At 39.6% G+C, this 25,242-nt stretch overlaps 1 protein-coding gene across 1 annotated transcript in view; it reads right to left on the bottom strand.

Annotated features, from left to right (window-relative positions):
* The window catches only part of Syx8 (syntaxin 8), a 65,506-nt gene that overhangs the window by 26,227 nt on the left and 14,037 nt on the right, over window positions 1-25,242 (bottom strand). The window contains exons 4-6 of the mRNA XM_067148770.2: window positions 14,978-15,129; window positions 410-502; window positions 219-320 (exon numbers count right to left, since the gene is read on the bottom strand). Coding sequence (XP_067004871.1) covers window positions 219-320; window positions 410-502; window positions 14,978-15,129 — 347 coding nt within the window. The remainder of the gene's footprint in view (window positions 1-218; window positions 321-409; window positions 503-14,977; window positions 15,130-25,242) is intronic.

Here is a 25,242-nt window from a genome sequence, read left to right as displayed (position 1 = left end):
CCCCTGTAAGCCAATAAAGGTGATGGATGCTTGTCTTTTGATTTCAATCCCCATCCAAGAATCAAGTGTAAAGATAAAATGACTTCTGATTCCCTTGTTGGTTCTGAAGTCAAACTCATCTTCATCTAATGAATGTTCAACATTCTATTTTATTATTTTTCTATGATATTGGGAATAAGAGGATAACAAGAAATAACAAAGATAAAGGGATAACTTACCAAAAGTTTTATCTTTACGGTTAATAAACTCAACTTGTCTTGTCCTATTAATAAGTTGGGTGTCTGTGTTGTCGATGTGGTCTGCAATATCCTCCAACAAATCTGAAAATAGCAATATATTAAAAACATGCATCAGTACATAACCTAACAGATGTACGCTTTCTAAAGCATTACAAAGATCGGATACTCACCGTTCTGCAAGTCAACTTCATGGTTAATTGTTGTAGCTATAGCCTTCTGCCTGGATATAACAGTGGAGAGTGCATTTAGCCCTTCTTCTTGATCTAAAAGAAAAGAGAAAATTTGTTACTCAATCTTTCTCATCCCATTACAAATAATACTGAGTATCAAGTATCATACGGCACGCAACTTGGACCATTCACATGCTTATGTCTTCATTACAGATTGTAAGTAATAGAAAGGAAGAGGAAGACTACATCTTTACATTAAAAATCCGTAGTACATGACGAAAGATCCGAATGTTATGGATACCATCCATCGAACTGCAGAAAATAAAAGCTTTCAAATATCTTAGCTTAACCATCACTGCCGATGGGACTCTCGGTACTGAAATCCCCCAGAGTTTCAGTAATGCATGGCTGAAGTGGTGGTCTATGACTGGTGTGCTCTGCGACAAGAAAATTAACATAACATCTACAAGAGATTGAAGTAACTGGGCTGATGCTTGGAGAATGCAATATAGTACCAACAGTCTTCATGAAGTTTTGGAAGTAGTTTGGCCCGCTAAAAATGGAATGCTGACATTGTATACCATGGTTAGCTAACTCTGTGGATCATTGATAGAGTGTCGGCCTCCGGACAACAAGATAGCAGTTTTTGAAGGGCACATCAAAGTTCATTCAAGACTCCATGACGTACAACGTCGGCATAAAAAACGATCTCCGGTGACACATTTGGTGTTCACCCAATAAAATGCATTAAAACTCGGCTGTAGGTGCCCAAAAGAGATTTGGTTTACTCTGCCATCTAGTGGGCCTAGAGTAAGATGGAACATGGAAATGGATGAGCAGGCGCCCGGATGGCATCAAATTAAAATGTCTGCACACAGTAGTTGAGGCCATATGATTATTATTATTATTATTATTCTGTGGTTCACATTTACAGCTAGTAATTCAAGCAATCTGTGGCTGGTATGGTCCTCAAACAGCACCACCAAAGGTTGTAGGGGAAACCGCAAAAACCAAAGCTGGCAGCAAAATGAGGCAAGTGAGCGGTGAGGTAGTTTTCCATTGCTTTCCTCACAGGGCCAGAAAGTGCTATTGCAGCACAACTGACCCTATGAGGAATACCTTTCATAACTCAGACATACTAAATACAATGTAGGCCTGTAGTTCACTTTGTCCACAGTGACAGCCTGTAAACTCACGAAGTTCATGGTTCCACAATAAATCTCTCTCTATGACTTGATTATAGACAGTCTCTGTAAATTAGTTGTTCACCTCTAACCAGCTCTGTGGGTGGGTGAGGTAGAATATCACCCACGGTATCCCTTGCCTGTCAAGAGGCAACTCTGAACTTTAGAGTGTGGGTGTTTCCACTTACTTCTGCTAGGCTCCTCACTTTCATCTGTCCTATTCGACCTCCCTCTGTCAATTCTTGTTCTTTTCCGACCCCGACAGTATAAGAGCACTCAAGGCCTAGGGAATCCTTCATTTTCACGCCCTTCGTGTTCCTTGTCTTCCTTTGGCCGATGTCTTCATTTTTCCAAGTGTCAGATCCAGTGTTATGCAGAAGATGGTTGCCTAGTTGTACTTTTTTATTTATTTACGAAGCACAAGATACAGCTGCACTGAGCAAATTTCACTTGCACTGTCAACAGACTATTTAACAAACGTAAACTTTCGTAATAAAATATAACAAACATAACAAAATATAATAAGATCAGGTACACATCCTACTAATAACTGCCCAAATCGAAAACCATAGAATGTCCATGTTCATAGCCAAGTCGTCGTGGGTCAAGATGGCAGTATAATCCCTTCACATCAACTTATCTTTAAGATACTATTTACACACCTCTCGAATTCACTTTTATTTGATGCTATATCAAGCTCTTGTCTCCTATTAATATTGTTAAAGAGTGTTGGGAGGCAGATTAGGAAAGATCGTTGAAGTATTGAGTGCTGAGTGTGGGGAATGTGGAGAAGTTCTTTGGTTCTAGTGGAACGGGAAGGAACGCGGAGAGAGAAACTAGATGTTCCGAGCGGTAATGTCCATTTAAGATCTCGTGGAGGAAACTCAGGTCAGCTACCTGTCGCCTGATGTACAGCGGTGACACATTAATTGCCATTAATACCTGCTGCGTAGACAGATTTCTGAGCTTGGGGTTTCTGTTCCTTACAATTGCAGCAAAGAAGGACACTGCTCTGTCTAACTGCTTAGTATTGGAGGGGGCGGCTGTTGTCCAAATCGGAGAGCAGTAGTTTAAGAGAGGTTGAACGATCGTGAGGAAGAAGTGACGAAGAGCAATGGGGTCAGAAATTTCTGTGAAGCGATAGAGAATGCCTAGTAATTTCATAGCCTTGGTTGTATATGTTTCTATATGGGTCTTAAATTGTAATTTTGTATCGAATATTACACCTAGGTCACGCTGTTGCGTAACCACAGTGATGGGCTTGTCAAGTAGGTAATATGATGTCGGTAGAGGAGATTTACGCAGTGTTATGGTCATGTGGCTGCATTTTTGTGGATTGGGGATAAGTTTCCAAGTACGGCACCAGTTCGAGAGGGCATTAAGTGAGGACTGTAGCAGAGCTGCATCTGCTGGATTCCTGATCTCCCTAAATATCTTGCAGTCGTCAGCAAAGAGTAGGGTATTCGCTGTTTCGTTGAGTTCGGACGGCAGATCGTCCATAAACAAAGAAAACAGCAAGGGGCCAAGAGTACTGCTTTGTGGGACACCGGAGGTGACTGGTAACCATGAGGATGAAGTGCCTGATATTACCACTCTCTGCCAACAGTTATGTAGGAAGCCAGCAAGAAGGGTCAAAAGACTGCCATGTATATTAAATCGTTCGGAGAGTTTATGGAGCAACAGAGTATGGTCAACAGAACCGAAAGCTTTCGAAATGTCTACGTAGCAGATATCCAGCTGTGATTTAGCTGCAATGGCGTGTGATGCAAAGCTATGCAGAGTGGCCAGGTTTGTTAGACAAGAGCCACCTGGTAGAAAACCATGCTGCTTGGTTGAGATATACGGCAAAGTGAATGCGAGGAGACGCTGGTGTATAATTTTTTCAAAGATAAAGGATAGTGTGGGGAGAATAGAGATTGGTCGGTGAGATGAAACATTAAATTTGTTGCCTGATTTGAGAAGTGGAACAATATTTGCCTGTTTCCAGGTAACAGGAAAATAGCCCGCGGCAAAACATCTGTTAAATAATTTAGAGAGAGGGACGCAAAGAGTGCTGGCAGTATTTTTTAGGAAAAGAGGACCTATAGTGTCGGCACCGGTAGCTTTGTTGGTACGAAGAGTTTGAAGAAGGTTATGAACTTCACTTGGCGTGGTAGTTATGCTTGATAGGGTTCTGTTTGAGGCTGTACCAACGGGAGGGAGCGGTTGGTTTTGTAAGGGAGGGGAGAAGTTGGAGAAGAAATACCTGTTGAACAGTTCATTGCGATCGGCGCCATCTGCTATTGCATCGTTGTGGTTCACGCTGACAGGAATCCGCTCCGTCCTTCTCCGTGTGTTGATGAGACTCCAGTAGCGCTTGGGATTGCTGCGGACGTTTTCAGTGACAGTGTCTACGTGTGTTTTGTAGTCTCTTCTGACCATAAACCTCGCGTGGCGGTGGATTTTAACGAAGGTATTGTGAGTGTGTGGGTTAGGGAAGTCTTTCCACAGGCGCCAAGCTCTCTTCTTATTAAATAGTATCAGTCTGGTCTCTTGTGATATCCAGTGTTGATGTTTGCTAGTAGTATCCCGTTGTGCAGGCACGAAGTCTTTAATTGCAGCTTGCAGCCAGTCGTACAGCAGATCAAGAGCCGATTCGATATCAGCTATTTCGAGCAGACTCCAGGGAAGGCATTCCAGGGCACGACACATTGCAGGCCAGTCGGCACGGCGCCAGATGTAGGTAGGGCGGTAGGATGTCCTGCTGTGAGGCTTTGAGGAGGGGTGGGGAAGGAGGAGTGTAGCATCGAGGGACTGGTGGTCGCACAGGAAAAGGTTTCTGCCTGGGGTTATTGTTTTAATTTCTAATGAGGAGAGTATGAAGTCCAGGGTGTTGGGTCCACGGGTTGGGTACATATTAAATTGTTTCAGTCTGAGGCCATTAATAAAACCGTCTATAAAGTATGTGTCACAGTTGTTAGCTGACAGTCCGGTAGTTGGAGAAGACCACTTTATAGACAAGTTAAAGTCGCCCATTAAAATTACTTCACCATGAGGGAGAGCTGCAATGACTGAGTCCAGGCACTGTTCAAGGTCACTGAATGGGCTATTTGGTGGTCTGTAGTAACATCCCACAAGTACAGGGCGTCGAGGAAAGAGTAGCTCCACCCACACTAGCTCACAGTTCCGTTCGAGATCTGTCCTTCGTTTACATGGTAAAGCACTGTTCACTGCTAGCAACACCCCACCACCTAGAGTAGCGCGATCACGACGGAATATGTTGTAATTAGCACTGAGTGGTAGTTCACTGTCACTAGCCCAAGAGAGCCATATTTCCGTAAGTCCAATCACGTCAACTTCTCTTAAGTCTGGCAGGGATAGTTCACAATCAGACAACTTATTGTTTAGGCTTTGCACATTTTGACAATAGATGTTTATGTCTGTTTTCATTTCACAAGTGGTGGGACCGGGGTTTAAGTGGACATCTCCAGCCAGTAGTAGGAGGCAAAGCAAGCCCCTAATCACTGAGCGACCAGGCTTAGGCTTGTCCAGCTCCGAGCTAGTGGGGAGGCGCCTATAAGTCTGGAAAATGGCGCATCCAGTCAGAGAGAACGCCGGAATGTAGTAGTTTCTCTCTGCTAGTAGCCATTCAAAAGGTGAACTCACTTTTTCACTTGCACACACCGATTCCTTAACTCGAATAGACCCGCGCAGAGAACCGTAAAGCGCAACAACTCTGATTATTACCACACAAACAACACAAACTGCAGCAGCACTAAGCTTGCGCGTGTCTCCTCCAGCCGCCATCTTGATCAACTTCCTCTTAAAACAATAATCACCAACATCACAACCACTCTGTCTAACCATCATCATATCTGTTCTTACGCTCTACAAACTAACTTTCAGAAAGTTACAAGGGTTCATCACCATGAAGATGAATGATGTCGATAAATGCATCTTCTTCCTTCTTCTCCTTGGAGTGCCGATTTCTTACTGGATGTTGATGGTCCACGTGACAATTTTGCTTTTGTTCGCTGTAATTCGAAGTAGAAGTAATGAACCAAGTCTTCGCATGTTTTAGCCAGGTCATCCAAGGACTGCCAGCTACTTTCTCTTTAAGTACTGCAGTGCGCGCAGCATCTACGCCCATCATTTCAACCTTGACTTTGGGCGGGGCCAGCCTGCGTAAGCCGTGACATCACCATTGTGCCTGCCCTCCCTTTCCAAGCCGCACCACCAATGGTTGAGCTTAGCTGCAACGCCGACCCCCTCTCCATTCGTTTGGGGTGACATGGAGGTCAAATGGAAACAACAAGACCTGCGGACCAACAGCCTTTCATATCTGGAGGTTTCAACGGGATCCGAGTGACTGATGTATCACAGTTAATTTTTATCTTTAAATGACTGATGTATCTCAAAGTGCCACCCAGGTGTATATTAGTCAAGCACAAACTACAAGGTTGGTTCAGTTGGTGTGCTGAGTTAGTGTGAGTTAGTTGAGCTGAGACAGTGCGAAGAGTGCAGTCAGTGGGTTATAGTCTGAGCTGAGTGTACTAGTCTGCTGGAGTGGCCACCTGTTGGAGCCGAGGACTCCTTCTGCATGCCTGTCATGTGTGTGTCCGTTGGGCTGGCTGCTGTGGAGGACATTGTGTGTTCTGGTGCAGTGTGGAAGAGAACACCAAATATCAGCATGGGGTTATGAACAGTTCTACCAGAGTGTGTAGACAGTGAATACCATCCTGAACTGTGAGACGGACATATGCAAGTTGTGAACTGAGGACTGTGACAGCGGCAACGAAGTAACTGTGTGACTGAACAGTGAGAATAAGAGAGAGAGAGCGAACTGTGTAATTGTGCTAGGAGATTCTCAACATGTGTCTATAGACACACATCTCAAATGCTTCTAATTTTTGGTAGTGGTTGCAGGCAGTGATCATGTTTCTGCACCCTATAGCAAAACTGAGAAGGCTTATGCCTGGCTTCTGGAATGGTGAGATATCTTTCCGATAGCTATTGCTTTGTTACAGCTGTCGACTCGATAAATCTTTGCTGCGTTGCCCAGCGGAATAGCAGCTAACTTATCGAACTGTCAACTATTGGCTCGTTGATCAAGTTTCATAAATACACACTAGATGCCACCCATCATACTGCTTTGTTTTTGTGCATTAGATGTGTTCCCTAAATTGTCAGGCACATGCGCACAAGTAATGCATCGCATTTGAGCTTTCTGTGCAGCTCCTATTTATCTCCTCTTTGCCATTCAGCGAGAAATTGGTATTCAACTAGTTCTTGCAGACGTGGGTGTCAGTTTCGTAGTGTTTAAGGATGTCAGAAGAATTTGACATTGTTTGAGGATTTCTAATGAAATATGCACATCAGTAGTACATGTCACATGCAATCCAGTTTGCACTGAGCCTTATAAGTATACCATATCTCTTCCCTGTTATTCCAAAATATGAACATTGTTTGACCACAGTATAACGATATATGTCAGGTAATTAACATAATTATATAACCTGTTAGTTCCTTGTAATGTAATGTTGTTAATTAAAAACAAGCCCACGATAAAAGTATATGCTCAATTTCAATACAAGTAGGCCTGCAGTAGGCCTACTACGATAAATGTGTAATTATCTGCTATATTCAGTTTCTGGTATCAGTGCTCGTATGGACACGAATGCAGTCACAAATACAAATATGATAAGACTCAGTAGTACTAACTCTTAAAGGGTATAGTAATTAATAATTGATCAAGAGGGGACAATGGAAAATTATTTGTCAGAGGAAGTAAATTGTTGCCTGTAACCTCTATCAAACATATGACAGTATATTTGTTTAGCCTCAATTTGTCTTTGAATTCATTTTCACTATACTTCATTAGAACTTATAAGGCTCAGTGCAAACTGGATCGCGTGTGGCATGTACTACGGTGTGCATATTTCATTAGAAATCCTCAAACAACATCAAATTCTAGATGGTTGACCATTTCTACAATTTCTTTGGCAGAAGAAGATGAGAAAGCCATAGAAAATTTTAACAAGCACAATGTTAGCTGCTGATACTGAAGTACTGCGCATGCACCCACCAAGTTAACAAATAGATATCTCCTCCTCAGGAACGTGTAAGTTACCAAGCGATTTATCGAACCGATAGGTGCATCTTATGTTCGTGCAACGCCAAAACACAAGTTAACCATTCGATACTACTATAGGTTCGATATCTCACGTTCCAGACACCGGGCATTAGCGTTTCAACAACTGCAGGTTTAATAATAATTCTACTTGCTTTACATACCAGTAACTACTTTTACGGCTTTCGGAGACGCCAAGGTGCCGGAATTTTGTCCAGCATGAGTTCTTTTACGTGCCAGCAAATCTACCGACATGAGGCTGACATATTTGAGCACCTTCAAATATCACCGGACTGAGCCAGAATCGAACCTGCCAAGTTGGGGTCAGAAGGCCAGCGCCTCAACCGTCTGAGCCACTCAGCCCGGCAACTGAAGGTTTGTCAGGATGGATGTTCAAATGGTGACTTTTCAGAATAGAACTAGAACTAAATGCCTGTTCTATTCAGAACTTGATTTTAATTGATTGGTCCCAATCTGAATTCACACAGCTCCCAAGGTATTTATACTTACTTTCTGTACCACTTAGAAATAATGTTCCTGAAATGTTTTATAGTTTCCTAATAATCATAAATGTTGTCTTATTCACATTCATTTTTAAACCATACAGTGCAGAGAGATAGTTGTGTAATATTGCATGCAACACTACATCTAGAATCAGCTGAACAACAGCCGCACGATGTGCACTCTGAGAAGCAGGCGATCCACGTTCCAGTACCCTCTTACAGCATGGAGAAATATCATGTGAACTTCGTCGCTGTTTACAGACATGAACTTCGTCACTGTTTACAGATTATTAGAGGTAGCACAAACCGGGGATGATGGCCGAGTTGTGGAAAAGGTTTGCTCTCAAGGAAAGCTACCTAGCGGCTGTGCATGGGGTTCATGCTTTTTTTAAGGAACCACTTCTATTATAAACATAAAAATTGTACAATACTGTGCCTTATGGCAAACCCATTGACAGTCAGTTTCCTAAATACAGATAAAATAATAATAATAATAAATTGTCCGGCCTCCAATGAGGGTGGCCATTCGGATCCGAAATACAACCAGGTCACAATCATCATCGTCATCATTTTTCAGCTCCAGTTTCCTGCGAGCTGTGAGCTTGCATGTGGGAGATAGTGGGTTCGAATCCCACTGTCGGCAGCCCTGAACATGATTTTCCATTTTCACACAAGACAAAAGCTGGGGCTTTACCTTTATTAAGGCCATGGCCACTTCCTTCCCACTCCTAGTCCTTTCCTATCCCATCGTCGCCATAAGACCTATCTGTGTCGGTGCGACGTAAAGCAAATTGTAAAAGTTTCCCGAGTGTGGTGAACAAGCGCTCACCACTTCTTCCTGTCAATGTATAGTTTCTGTTCTCTATGTCTTCCCACTTGACATTCCTCTTGCTGACCTCCAATTTCACTGTATCTATCCATCGATACCTCGGCTCCCTCCACTTTCACTTCTCTGTCAAAGTAATTCCTTGCCGTTCTCGTTCTCTCCATCCTCATAATATGTCCAAACAATTGTAGCCTGCGTCTTCCTAAAAGCTTGGTAACAAACAGGTTACAACTTCAATAGAATTTACAAACATCAAAAATTGGAAATTTATAATAATGTTTATGCTATTATTGTCTTCCTTTGGGTGCAGTGTGGGGGGAGGAATTTTAACAATGTCCTCAGGTATAGATGGATGGATATCTTATCCATCACTTGTTATAGACATTCCAAGGAGTTGGTAAATACAACTGAATCATGTGCGCACTGACCATTAATAAGAACTCACTAGTCCAAATCTATCAAGGCCTTCCTGAATATAAACTGCACAGAATTGGAAATAAAATGCACCCATGTCAGACACCAGAGTGGTTGGTAATCTTTGACAAGTGATCTCAAACTCTTATAACAGCTGTTTGATCCCAGTATAAGTTCTTAATAATATGTAATTCCTCATCATCAATACCAGTAAATGAGGGTGATGTACAGTGTCAAAAGCTTTCTCATAATCTATGAGGCAAACATCACAATTTACATCTCAACATTTTTTTTTTTTTGCTAGTTGCTTTACGTTGCACCGACACAGATAGGCCTTATGGCGACGATGGGACAGAGGAAAGGCCTAGGAATGGGAAGGAAGCAGCCGTGGCCTTAATTAAGGTAAAGCCTGGTATGAAGATAGGAAACCACGAAAAGCTATCTTCAGGGCTGCCGACAGTGGGGTTCGAACCCACTATCTCCTGGATGCGAGCTCACAGCTGCGCCCTCGAAACCACACGGTCAACTCGCCCAGTTTTCGACATCTTTGAAATAAAATCTGTATATTAAAAAAATCAGTTTTGCTAGTACTAAGAACATTCCTAAAGCCAACCTGTGTCAGACGTCTGTTCCTCTCGACAAAGATAAAATGTACATATCAATGATTAATTTTGAGAAAGGTTTTTAACAGGTGTTGCTCATTAGGCTTATCATTCTACAATCCCCACACTAATAATAATAATAATAATATTTAATGCAGTCAATGGCCATTATAATGAAAATCATGTAATTAATACTAGTCATAGGATATAAACTTCATGGTTCTCATCCGTATTGAATTGTAATCACAATAATAATTACTAAATTAATGTCATAATGGTCCACCTTTCAATACTATAATATGCAATATTTTGAATTACATTAACTAGGGTCTAGTTTCGGCCTGGGCTGGCCATGTTCAGCCTTAATGTAAAACATCTAATAACCAAACAAATATACATATGTGTGTTTGTACATTTGTTTAGTTATTAGATGTTTTACATTAAGGCTGAAGATGGCCAGCCCAGGCGGAAACTAGTTCCTAGTTAATGTAATTCTAAATATTGCATATTGTAGTATTGAAAGGTGGACCATTACGACATTAATTTAATAATTATTATTGTAATTAATACTATTCATTAACACTTTTCACTGTACAGTTTATTAATTGAAAAAGTCCTCTTTGCACATTCTAGGGAGTGATATCTATCACATGATTTCCCACACCACTCACATTTTCAGGCTGACATTTCTTATTTGTGCATATCGTATGGTATCCATATATTGCGAGAAGTGTAACTGTGTGTCTTAGCTTATAATTTCGCATTTCCAGTCATTGGTTGTCATAGCGTCTGTAGTATAGAATACTAAAAATATTTCTTTTTTTCCCGTAGAGCTCCTGCAGTAATGTGCTGCTTTGAGTTGCAGATGGCAGCAACATCTGGTATCTCAAATCTTCTATGAAAAAAGGGCTCTCTTGCCATCTCATACACCAATCTTCACGGGGAAAATTTCGGTAATACATAGGACTCTTTTGAAATAGATGGACTTTACTTGTTCTAGCTTCTGCAGCTCTAGATCATACGTCACAATTGGAGCAATCTTAAATATGAATAGTTTACTTGCTGTCTTTAACACTATGCACCCGCCGGTAGTAATATTACAACCACGCGGCGTGCGCCTGAGTGCTGCTGTTAGTAATACTACTACCACAATATTTGAAATTCAGCCACTCGACAGCTATTCACGTTATCGAATTAGTTTTTGCTTTGATGTGTTGTCGATTTCCTTTACTATCGTTAGGTGGTGTTGTCGATCAATAGTGATTGGTAGTGCAACTTAGGGACAATGTTTCATAGCCACGTGCGCTCAGTTAGATCGTACGTAATTGCTGCCATACGTACTCCTCGCGCGCTCCGGTTAGATAAGCTCAAATTTATGTGCGTGTGTTCTAATGATAGATTATATGACTTCACAGATTTAGAATGAAAGCATAGTGAGGCAACAGTCTGCAATCATCTCTCAAGTAGTCGATTTATACCGTATAATTATTGAGATATGGATCCTGGACCTTGTACAAGTAAAGGAAATCCTACGCATGCATACAGCCCACGGAGAAGTGAACACATTATTACGGAACTTGTGAAGGATTCAGATTCTGATCTGTATGAAAGTGATCGTGAAAAATAAAATAAAAATGTACAAGTCTCTCAGAATGCTGAATCAACAGATTCATCACCAGAAGAACCAGTCGCAAAAAGACGAAGGGAGGTGAGAAGCACGGGAACACAATGGAAACAAGATATTACTCCTGTAAACATGGCCATTCTTTCTGGTGCACCAGGACTGAATGCTAATAACCTTGGTATTTCTGTAGAATCTTCACCTCTAGATTTTTTAAGTTTATCGTAGATCTAGAGAAAGCATATGACAGGGTATCGACGGAAAAGATGTTCGCCATACTGGGGGACAATGGAATTAAAGGCAGATTATTAAAAGCAATCAAAAGCATTTATATTGACAATTGGGCTTCAGTGAGAATTGATGGTAGAATGAGTTCTTGGTTCGGGGTACTTACAGGGGTTAGACAAGGCTGTAATCTTTCACCTTTGCTGTTTGTAGTTTACATGGATCATCTGCTGAAAGGTATAAAATGGCAGGGAGGGATTCAGTTAGGTGGAAATGTAGTAAGCAGTCTGGCCTATGCTGACGACTTTGTCTTAATGGCAGACTGTGCCGAAAGCCTACAGTCTAATATCGTGGAACTTGAAAATAGGTGCCATGAGTATGGTATGAAAATTAGCCTCTCAAAGACTAAATTGATGTCAGAAGGTAAGAAATTCAACAGAATTGAATGTCAGATTGGTGATACAAAGCTAGAACAGGTCGATAATTTCAAGTATTTAGGTTGTGTGTTCTCCCAGGGTGGTAATATAGTAAGTGAGATTGAATCAAGGTGTCGTAAAGCTAATGCAGTGAGCTCGCAGCTGCGATCAGCAGTATTCTGTAAGAAGTAAGTCAGCTCCCAGATGAAACTATCTTTACATCGATCTGTTTTCAGACCAACTTTGCTTTACGGGAGCGAAAGCTGGGTGGACTCAGGATATCTTATTCATAAGTTAGAAATAACAGACATGAAAGTAGCAAGAATGATTGCTGGTACAAACAGGTGGGAACAATGGCAGGAGGGAACTCGGAATGAGGAGATAAAGGCTAATTTAGGAATGAACTCGATGGATGAAGCTGTACGCATAAACCGGCTTCGGTGGTGGGGTCATGTGAGGCGAATGGAGGAGGATAGGTTACCTAGGAGAATAATGGACTCTGTTATGGAGGGTAAGAGAAGTAGAGGTAGACCAAGACGACGATGGTTAGACTCGGTTTCTAACGATTTAAAGATAAGAGGTATAGAACTAAATGAGGCCATAACACTGGTTGCAAATCGAGGATTGTGGCGACGTTTAGTAAATTCACAGAGGCTTGCAGACTGAACGCTGAAAGGCATAACAGTCTATAATGATAATGTATGTATGTATGTATGTTTTTGACAGTAATGTACTGAATGTTATCCAAGTGGAAAGTAACAGATATGCCCTACAGCAAATACATCTAAAGAAGCAAGAAGGTCCTTTGAAACCTAAATCAATGCATGCGCAGTGAAAACCAGTGACTCTGAATGAACTAAAGTTATTTTTTGCAGTAGTGATTCACATGTGTTCGATTCGTTAACCTTTTCTCCGGGACTACTGGAGCACAACACCAATTCTAAAAACTGACTACGCAAAGTAAATTGGAATGTCAAGAGATTGATTTCCTGCTATTCTGACAATGTTTCATCTGAACGACAATGATAAGCAAAAACAAAGGGGCCATTCAGGCTACGATCCTCTGCTCAAAATCCGATCAATACTAAACTGCTTGAAAACAAGTTTTCAGAATTGTTACTCTCCTGATGGATCATTGATAATCAATGAAGTGATATGTCCATTTTGGGGACGTATATTTTTTTCGTGTGTTCATGAGAGGAAAGCCACAGAAGTATGGAATCAAGATCTTTTAACTCTGTGAAGCGAGGAGTGGTTACGTGTGCAACATGGAAGTGTATTCTGGGGCCCATGTCACAGTGGAGGATTACAATTCTTCCTTCAATATTGTTGACAGACTGTGCGAACCAGTAAAAAATAGGGGCACACAGTGTATATGGACAGATGGTTTTCAAGCCCCACCATTTATGACCATCTGTGGGACTGTCAGACTAAAGCAGCTGGTACCGTGATGCCAAATCGGAAAGGAATGCCAAAAAGGGTGAAAAAATGTCATTGCAGAAAGAACACCTTCTAGCAATAAAGTAGTGAGATGTTCGAGACGTGTGTATGCTGAGCACTGCACATGATGATGACATGATTGAAGTACCCGCAGCAAGAGGGAGCCACAAGAAAACCAAACCATCAGCAGTAGTAGACTATAACAAATTCAAAATTGGTGTTGATAAGTCTGACCAATTGTTGGCATATTATGCATCCACAAGGAAATCGATCAAGTGGTGGAAAAAATTATTATTCCATCTGTTTGATCTTGCCATAGTGAATGCCTATATACTGTACTGTAAGGCTTCTTCACAAAAACTTCCCCTTTTGAAATTTTGTGAATGTTTAGCGGATGATTTGGTGAGTAGTGTTGGGGCCGAAATTACTGAAGAATCATGAGCATCAATTGCAGGAAGGCTAGTAGGTAGAGATCATTTTCCAAACAGAATACCTGCAGGAGGCGCGAAGAAGGAAGGACACGCCCAGCGTTCGTGCAAGGTTTGCTACGACAAGTCCAAACATAACACCGGTCGTGCTGTGAAGAAAATGACAACCATATATTGTTGTAAATGTGACGTAGGTCTTTGCATAGGAGAATGTTTTGAGTGTTACCATACCAAAGCTAAGAACTGGGAATAACAATGTGTAATTCTGTTATTCACTGACTAAAAACTTTTCTAGTGAATTAGAAATTCAAGTGCGTGAACAAGAATATCAGAATGGACCAATATTGTATCCTAAGTTTCTTTCCAATGCGGAAGGTAAGCATTTTTTATTTGATTTTGTGGGATAGCCCACTCTTTGTACAATATGTATATAAATTTGTTAATTTATAATGCAAAAACTGACAGAACTGTGATTTTTTTTCTGAGAGTATAAATTACGCCGGCGCAGGGTAGGGACGCCACCTTGAAACATCTGGGCTCATAGTGTTAAGGATAATCGACGATTCACATTCTTTGGCTGTATAGTGCTTAGGAAGATAAATGCATATAAAAAAAGAAATATAATTTATAGCTTGAATATTTTTGCAGACTATGAAAAAAAAAAAAGGAATCGTGAAACAATACGCAGAATACCAAATATGCCACTTAGTTAAAAAATAGTATTTCTAAGGATAAGAATGATTTGCTTACATATTTATGTAATTTACTTAAGAACATCATCAAACAAAGTAAACTCCAACCTTGAAGCATTCTCTGTTGTTGCTGACGGATCTCCTCGACGGTTAAATCACTGGTCTGTTCCTCAGTTCCCCAGCCTGTGGTGCCCATGTCGGCAAACACTTGGCCTCCAGGTCTCAGTAGCCTGGCACGGTCCGTTGGATACGATGTATCCCTGGTAACACGAGTAAGAAATGCATGTGGTCAGAAAAAGCAAAAAATGCTTGAAGTTGATTGGATTGCCTCCTGACATAATGGTACCCGTATTGATATTATATATAGGACTGAAAGCTTTAAAAAGTACAGTGAAAACTGTCATAAAGACAGCAATGGATTTTACCAACAACTGATTTAAAACCCTCACAATGCATTTTGTATGTCTATTTAATGACCATCTCTCTTTCCAACCAATGACCTAGCATTTCCTTGGTTTGACCTGTTTCAAAAGACCATTTCCAGGGTTAAATCTACTGTGTAGAGTAGATATCCGGAACTGAAATAACATCTGATTATCTGCCTTTTGAAACAACATAGCATGTGTTGTACAGCCAGGTGTTTAAATTGTTTCAACTAGTCCTTCAATATTCTGCTACTTCGTAGTAGTAAGTGATGTCCCTCACCACATTAACACAACAATACCATTCTTGTGTTGAGTAAGTTAAGATCCAGTAACCATGAGGATTAAGAGCTGTGTTCTACAGTGGTAATGATCAATTAGGAAATCAAAAGAACAGAGGCTTCATGCTGTAACAGTGTGTTCATGTTACTAGACATGATATGACGAAACATGTATCAAACTGTCAAGTGTATGAAGCCTAGAAGGGGAAGTGAAAGTAATCTGAAAAAAATGTAAATAAATTACAGTTAAATATGTACTTGAGTATTAGTACTATTATTTAAAATTAGTTTAAAACTGTGTCAGCAGTGTACAGACTCCATTTGGAAAGACAGAATAGTTTAGAAATGAAACTGGACTAAGACTGGGTAATGTGCTGTCACCTTTTTTCTGTTTCTAATGGTCTTGGACAAAATTGTAAATGAAAAATGAGACACAGGAAGCATACGGGAATAAGGAGATGAAGTGTTGGTATTTGGATAGTTAGCTGCCTCTGTGGATCAATGGTAGAGTGTTGCCTCCAGATCCCACGATAGCGGATTCGAACCTGGCAGAGGTAGTCAGATTTTTGAAGGGTCCATTCGACACTCTACGTCGTACGATGTCAGCATGTAAAAGATCTCTGGTGACACACTTGGTGTTTACCCGACAAAATTCATTAAATCTCAGCCACAGATGCCCAAGAGAATTTTGGTTTAGTCTGTCTGCCATCTAGTAGCCGTAGAGTAAAACTGAATATCGAAATTGACGAGTAAACAGCCAGATGGCATTGGATTGAAATGTCTGCACACGGTAGCTGAGGCTATATGATTATTATTATTATTATTATTATTATTATTATTATTATTATTATTATTATTATTATTATTATTATTATTATCTGGATTGTTTTGATCATTTTGTGTATATAATGTGGTTTGTATAGGTTATGTTATATTTCTATTAGGTCAAAGTCGGTACCATGTTTTAATTATTCTTTTTTTTTTAAAAATCATAAATTGTTTCACTGTTGGGACAGACAATTGTTCTCTGTTGATGTAATAAAATGGTTGTGTAGTGGTGTGTGCTTGCCAATGTAGGCAATAAAGGTGTTTTATGTGATGCCATGAGTAGACTCTGGGATGGGTTTAAAGCAATTGTTGAGGAATGTGAAAATAGGTTTCTACCTTTAAAGGTGGTAAGGAATGGTAAAGATCCACTATATTATAACAGAGAAGTAAAGAGACTAAGAAGGAGGTGCAGGTTGGAACAAAATAGTTAGAAATGGTTATGGAAGTAAGGAGAAATTGAAGGAACTTACTAGGAAATTGAATCTAGCAAAGAAGTCAGCTAAGGATAACACGATGGCAAGCATAATTGGTGGTCATACACATTTTAGTGAAAAATGGAAGAGTATGTATAGATACTTTAAGGCAGAAACAGGTTCAAAGAAGGACATTCCAGGAATCATTAATGGACAAGGGGAGTGTGTATGCGAGGATCTTAAAAAGGCAGAACTATTCAATCAGCAGTATATAAAGATTGTTGGTTACAAGGATAATGTCCAGATAGGGGAGGTGAGTAATACTAAAGAAGTATTAAAATTTACCTATGATATCAATGACATTTACAGTAAAATACAAAATTTGAAAACTAGAAAAGCAACTGGTTTTGATAAGATTTCTGGGGATATACTAAAGGCAATGGGTTGGGATATAGTACCATATCTGAAATACTTATTTGATTATTGTTTGGTTGAAGGAGCTATACCAAATGAATGGAGATTTGCTATAGTAGCCCCCGAGTATAAAGGAAAGGGTGATAGACATAAAGCTGAAAATTACAGGCCCGTCAGTTTGAGTAGTAGAGTAGAACCACAATAGACATTAGTCACAGTAACGTAAGAAAGACCACAAGACTTTGTAGCAGCAGTCAAAGGGATGCTTCACTCATTCTATTACCTCGAAAGAAAAACAGCTACTCAAGATTTGGATAGAACCCCCCCCCACCTTTTAACCACGACTACATTAATACAATCTGCTACCAATGGATATTCAAGTCGCAATAAACAAGAACTAATTATTCTAATACTTTCACTGATCAAATCACCAAACTGCAGCAAGCCTCAAAAATTCTAGAAGCTGGTCTCCAACGGTTCCAAGATTTTAATTTTTAGAATATCATTTCGACTCAAATTACACATTGAGTCAAATCATAGTTGTTTTTAAATAATTGCATTGGAGATCACAATTATTAACCAAATTCTCAATATCGGAAGTTACTGTGTTCCAGAAATCAATGGATTTTAGAAAAAATGGCTCCTATATTTTAACCTTCAGTTTATATTTATGACTCAAATTTAAAGCCATATTACAGTTGATTCAATCAACCACAGCATTGTGAAAACAATTTTAGCCAAATTTTCAAATTGTAGTTACTATGTTTTGGACGTCAATGTATTTTACAATTAAGGGTTACTCCAATTCAACATTGTAATTGTGAAAACTATTTTAACCAAAATTTTTAAATTGTAGTTGCTATGTTTTGGACGTCAATGTATTTTCGAATTAAGGGTTACTTCAATTGTAATTCATATTGTCATACTTTTAATGTGTACATAATTCCTATGTTTTTTACATATTATTACTAAACATGGATTTATACTCAAGCAAAAAAAATTGTAAAAACAATCCAAATATGACAGGTCTTAACCTTGAGACAATTATGTAGGCTGAAGAGGCTTGTAAATAAAGCGAAACATGTCCCTGTAAATTCGTGTTATAGTATTATGAACTAGCAACACAAAACCAATTTGTATTGAATAGGTGGATTAAATTTTTTGCTAGGGGCTTTACGTCGCACCGACACAGATAGGTCTTATGGCGACGATGGGATAGGAAATGCCTAGGAGTTGGAAGGAAGCGGCCGTGGCCTTAATTAAGGTACAGCCCCAGCATTTGCCTGGTGTGAAAATAGGAAACCACGGAAAACCATTTTCAGGGCTGCCGATAGTGGGATTCGAACCTACTATCTCCCGGATGCAAGCTCACAGCCGCGCGCCTCTATGCGCACGGCCAACTCGCCCGGTGGATTAAAATAATCACTATATTGTAAGCATTTACAGCAAATTTCAATACGGGTCTAATCATGAGATTAGTTACATGTAATAAGTGGTATGTTCCGAGCAGTCAGTGGAGATATGGCGTGGAGGACATCAGTAGACGAATAAGTTTGAGTGGTGTCTTTAAAAGTAGGAAAGTTCACAATATGAAGATAAAGTTGGAATTCAAGAGGACAAAATGGGGCAAATATTCGTTTATAGGAAGGGGAGTTTGGGACTGGAATAACTTACCAAGGGAAATGTTCAATAATTTTCCAATTTCTTTGTGATCATTTAAGAAAAGGCTAGGAAAACAACAAATAGGGAATCTGCCACCTGGGCGACTGCCCTAAATGCAGATCAGTAGTGACTGATTGATAGTAGATTATCATCATAAAACCTTGTCCAGATAAAACCAACAGGTTATGGGCCCAGAAGTACAGAAACAATAAGTGATAAAACTGTGACGTTAAAGAGACATTAAGCAATGAGATAAAAGTGTGAAACACGGAAAATATGGTTAGCAGGATGACGAAGAATTGTCTGGTGGAGAGAAGGAAAATGTTCCTTTCTCAAGCAATGTCGCTTGTGGGAAGCTATAGATCGAGGATATGATGAAATTGAAAAATTGAATGTTTACAACAGATTAAAAATGAGGATGCTAGAAATGTGATTATTCAGTGTGTGGAGGATCAATTTATAAACAACATCAAGCTTGAGACATCAGCGAAGCATATGTGGGAAGTACTTCACTGTGATTTTAGTGTATTAGACATAGTGGACTTATATGAAGAGTTGTTATTATGGAAAAAGAGAGACATATTACAATGAGACAATATTTGGACAAGCTGAAAGAAGCTGGAGTGGAGCTGGGAGATTTGGTTATAGGAGCACTGTTGCTATGGGACTGCCAGGGGAGGAATACCGAGACGTCATATTGCAGTTCCGAGTGGACAAAGGGTCACTGTCCACGCTCAACGTTAAAGCCAAGCTCATGAAGGAGAGCAAGAGAGAAGAAATTGTGAAGGTGAGGATGAATCAAGAAGATGAAGCTGTTGCCAACTGAGTCAAATGCCAGGTAAGACTGAGGGTAAATCAATGAGACATCAAGGTGTACTACACAATTCCGGCAATAAAAAGACTGAGACAAAACTGGGAGAAACTGAAACATATGCTTAGGTATATGTATTAGACAAGAGATGTAAAATTGAAGTTTTGTTTTGGTGATCAAACTGTACAAATGTATTGGAATGCTAATTGGGGGCAGACAAAGAATCTAGAAGGTCTGTAAATGGATATTTGGTTATTCTTCAGCAGGTGTCATATCACATGTTGGTATCTGGTATAGCGACAAACAGTCTTGTGTTGCTCAATCCAACCAGGGAACTCCTGTGGCTCATTCAATTAGGACAGGAGAATATGATTGCTACTGAAAAGGAATGTACCAAAACCATTAATTAACAAGATAAAAATGTTGTATCATGAGAGTAAAAGCAGTATACAAGTGGGAAGTGGTGACTCTGAAATATTTTATACAAAAAAAAAAAGGTCTCAAGCAAGGAACTGCTCTGTCACCATTATTGTCTATTATATTGATGGATGAAATCATAAAACGTGTAAAACAGAGTATCAGTAGTGATGAAGTGAATGCTTTGGTATTTGCAGATGATGTGATTTGGGGGAAGGGAGAAAAGGAAATACAGACGAGACTGGACATTTGGAATGAAAATCTGAATGTAGAACAGTTTACATATCTGGGTAGCATTATTACTGGAAGCAATGAAATCAATCCTGAAATTAATAAGACTAAGTAAAGGTACAACATTTTATCAAGTCAGAGAGCTTTTATGGGATGACAAAGTACCCAAGAGAACGAAATTAACATTATATAAACAGCATTTCATTCCAATTGTAACATATGGACTAGAAACTCTGGTAACTAATAAGAGGCAAGATAGTAAGATCCAAGCAGCAGAAATGAAATTTTTAAGAACATCGGTTAAAAAAACAAGAAGAGATGGAATTTAAAATATTAAAATCAGGGAAGAGCTAAATATAGAACCATTAGTACAGAAGATACAGAAAGCAAGACTGAGATGGTCTGGACATGTAAAAAGAATGGGAAAGGAACGGGTAGTAAGAAGGGAATTGGAAAGAGAAGTTAAGGGAAAGAGACCAGTTGGAAGACCGAGAAGGAGATGGATGGATCAGATTTGGAAGGACATTAGAGAAGCTGGATTGGATGTGGCGGAACTAATGGAGCAGGAAAAGGGGAAGGACAGAAAGGAGTGAAGGAGGCTTGTTAACCACACCTGGGCGAATGGAGTGGGACATTGATGATGATGATGAATATGATTGTTACCCCATGTGACATTATTCTGATAATGCTTCTTCAGCTATAAAGTTAAGTATTAATACTGATGTGAGGGATAGTTCGAAGCATATAGACGTTATGTTTCATGCTTGTAAAGAACTTGTTCAGAAGGAAATTGTCAGGTTTATGTATATTCCTTCTTCTGAGAATATAGCTGAATTGGCAACGATGGGATAGGAAAGGCCTAAGAGTTGGAAGGAAGAGGCCGTGGCCTTAATTAGGGTACAACCCCAGAAATTGGCCTGGTGTGAAGATGGGAAACCACGGAAAACCATCTTCTGGGCTGCCGACAGTGGGATTCGAACCCACTATCGGGGAGGGGTGTTGATATCTGGAATGTGTTGATACATTTTGTGTATATAAGGTGGTTTGTATTAAGTTTAGGTTATATTATATTTTTATTATGTTGAAGTTGGTATCATGCTTTTACTGTTCTTTTTTAAATTTTTTATTGTGGACTGTTTCACTGTTGGGACAGACAGTTATCTCTGTTGATATAATAAAATGGTTGTGTAGCAGTGTGTGCTTGCCAATGTGGGCAATAAAGGTGTTTTTTTTTTTTTTTTTTGCTAGGGGCTTTACGTCACACCGACACAGATAGGACTTATGGCGACGATGGGATAGGAAAGGCCTAGGAGTTGGAAGGAAGCGGCCGTGGCCTTAATTAAGGTACAGCCCCAGCATTTGCCTGGTGTGAAAATGGGAAACCACGGAAAACCATCTTCAGGGCTGCCGATAGTGGGATTCGAACCTACTATCTCCCGGATGCAAGCTCACAGCCGCGCGCCTCAACGCGCACGGCCAACTCGCCGGGTATAAAGGTGTTTTAGTATCTGATCTATTACTTATGGACTGAAACAGGGGTGGGTGCTTGCTCCAACACTATTTGCATTATATATGGCTGCCATGAATCTTCTACAAACAACCCAGGTGTGGAGGTTAGGTATTGTTTCGATGGAGGGCTTTTCAACTTAACAAGACTTCGCTCCCAGAAGCTCACCCAAGTTACAAAGGTAACCAAAATGTGGTATACAGATGATGCTGCATCACCTTCACTCACACCAGAGGAATTGCAACAGTTAGTTAACTGCTACAAGAGTGCATGTAACCATTTTGGTCTCACCATAAACATTCAAAAGACCAAGGTCCTGGCACAACCCTTCCACTTTCAGCATCTCCATCTCAGATACTCCTTGGGTAGTATTCCATCTGTGCGTTGTAACTGTGAGCAAGATGTGGACAAGAGAATTGGTGCTGCCTATGCAGCATTTGGACAGCTATCACACCAGGTGTTCATGAATAAAGACCTGACCGTGAAGACAAAACTCATGGCCAGGTGTACCACGCTGCTGTCATGACAACATTGCTGTATGGTTGTGAAACTTGGGCCCTTTACTGATGTGACTTGAAAAGGCTTGAAAGTTTCTACCAACAAAAACTTCGATCCATCCCTACGATCAAAAGGGAAGACCATGTCATGAACATTGCTGTTCTTGAGAAAGCACATGCCAAGAGCATAGAATTGTCTATCATTGGTCATCAGCTTAAATGAATTGGCCATGTCCATCAGATGAGTGATACCAGATTTCCACACCAAATCCTGTGTGGTGAATTTTGTTCCGGCACCAGATCTCATGGAGCCCCCGTGAGGCGCTACAATGACCAGGTGCAACACACTATGAAGACGACAGGTCTCAATCCACAAACATGGGACACACTTGCTCAAGACCATACAATTTTGCGCTGGACTATCCCTGCTGCTGTCAATATATTTGATGGGGAACGACGCAGATGTAAGGAGGGAAGCACCGTGCAGTACAACAACGCCCTCCTCCAACAATTCTGTGCAATCTGTCTGGACACTTACTTCGTGCTAGAACTGGTCTGTTCAACCATTGAAAGTACATCCACAGACAGAAGTGAATTTACTGGAAGGAGTTAATTACTCGGAAACGAGTTAAAGCCGCCGCTGCTGATGACGACGAGTATCTGATGTCATGAGTAGTAGATTATCATTATAAAACCTTGTCCAGAGAGAACCAACATGAAGTAATTACTATTTGCAGACAATATTATGGTCTGGAGAACAAACAGCAAAGAAGTACAACTTATTATTATAATTAATCATATACAGTCGTATCAGCACAAACCGGTTTTCGGACTCTAAGGTCCATCATCAGTGTTTCAATATTTTTAAAAATTTGATTTTAGATGAAGGTATCACATTTAATTCTAAAATAGTTACAACAGAGCCCTCTTGAGATCAAGTGTAAAATAAGAGAAAAAAAATTAAGAATATGAATAAAATACATATAAAACTTAATGACGGTGTAAAAATATATATATAAAACTTAATGACGGTGTGTATATATATATATATTATATCATCATTAAGTTTTATACGGTATGTAGTTTAATCATATTCTTAAAAATTTTTAATTTTTCTTATTTTATAGTTGATCTCAACTATTTTAAAACTCAATATGACTCCTTATCTAAAAATCAAATGTTTTAAAATATTTCAACACTGATGATGGACCTCAGAGTTCGAAAACCGGTTGTGAAATAAAATTTAGTGTGCTGATACGACTGTATATGATTAATTATAATAACAAGTAACACTATCAGCACTGTTATTAAGATGGCTTTGATATTTTATGATGATTATAAAGAAATACAAGAACACGTGATGCACAGAACAAGAAAATTGGAAAGTATGGCATGAAGACCAGTGCAGAGGAAAGCAAGACCTGGTGATATCAAGAGGAGGAAGACAAGGGAAAGGAACTGTGAATATTGGAGGTTGACAGTTTCAAATACCTAGTGCAGAATACAAGGCTGGACAGAGATTAGTAAGAAGGTGCAACAGGGCAATGCACATGCCAGAGTGTAAGAAACCTTGAAAGGAATAAGGAAGGAAGTATCAAAGAAGTGTGAAGAGATAATGTACAAAGTGTATAATGCAGAGAGACCTGGACAACGACAAGTAGAGTGGAGAGTAGAATTCAAGCCAGTAGAATAAAATACATAAGAAGACAAGGGTGTGGGTGTCTAATTGACCAGCAATCAGCTTCAAAGTTCCACATTAGACTCAATCAAAGGCATTTTAAGCAAACTCATAATATATACAACTTACCTGGAAGGAACGAAAAAAAAAAAAACATTCAACAATTTCAATAGTGTGATGAAGTCAAACATTTTTAAAACTTTTTAACCAGAAAACAAACACATTTTTAATATAACAAAATGAAAAATCTTTTTAACAACTATTCAAATGAGTAGACATAGTTTTTAAGCTGACCAACTATGTAATCATTCATTCTCATATCATTAACACACTAACCCCTACATTGTTTTTAATATCATTTAGTTTAATTGGTATTTTAGTAGTTTTTAAGAGAATTTATGTACCTGCAAATTAACGTGTTTAAAATCTTAGCAATTCACCTAAGCTTTAATAACAGCTGAGGATGTTCCTAAGTAGGAACGAAACTTGTACTGTTGACAAATATAAATTTGCTAAAAGGCAAATTAAAAAAGTATCAAAACGGTGGAAGAATTTTAATATTGTAAATCTCAGTAAGTGGTATGTTCCGAGATGTCAGCGGAGAGATGGCGTGGAATGACATTACTAGACGAATAAGTTTGAGTGGCGTTTATAAAAGTAGGAAAGATCACAATGTGAAGATAAAGTTGCAATTCAAGAGGACAACCTGGGGCAAATATTCATTTATAGGAAGGGGAGTTAGGGATTGGAATAACTTACCAAGGGAGACGTTCAATAATTTTCCAATTTCTTGAAATCATATAGGAAAAGGCTAGGAAAACAACAGATAGGGAATCTGCCACCTGGGCGACTGCTCTAAATGCAGATCAGTGATTGATTACCCCAATGAAGATCTGTCCTTATATTTACACACAGGTTCTTACGTGATCCCCATAACGAACCTGCACCCCATCAACACAGTAATTAAAATAGAGAGGACTTTTCCTATTTGTGAAACTCACAACCTGACTTTTAATCCCATTTATCATCATACCATTGTCCATCTCACAACATTATCGAGGTCATTTTGCAGTTGCTCAAAATCTTGTAACTTATTTATTACTCTATACAGAATAACATCATCCGCAAAAAGCCTTATCTCTGATTCCACTTTTTTACACATATCATTATATATACAAGTATATAGGGAATCAATCCTATTGTTACAAGGTG

Source organism: Anabrus simplex, chromosome 5, assembly GCF_040414725.1.
Source record: "Anabrus simplex isolate iqAnaSimp1 chromosome 5, ASM4041472v1, whole genome shotgun sequence".
Taxonomy (NCBI): Eukaryota; Metazoa; Arthropoda; class Insecta; order Orthoptera; family Tettigoniidae; genus Anabrus; species Anabrus simplex.
Note: the sequence above shows the minus strand (reverse complement) of the source record. Positions and strands in the feature narration are given on the sequence as shown.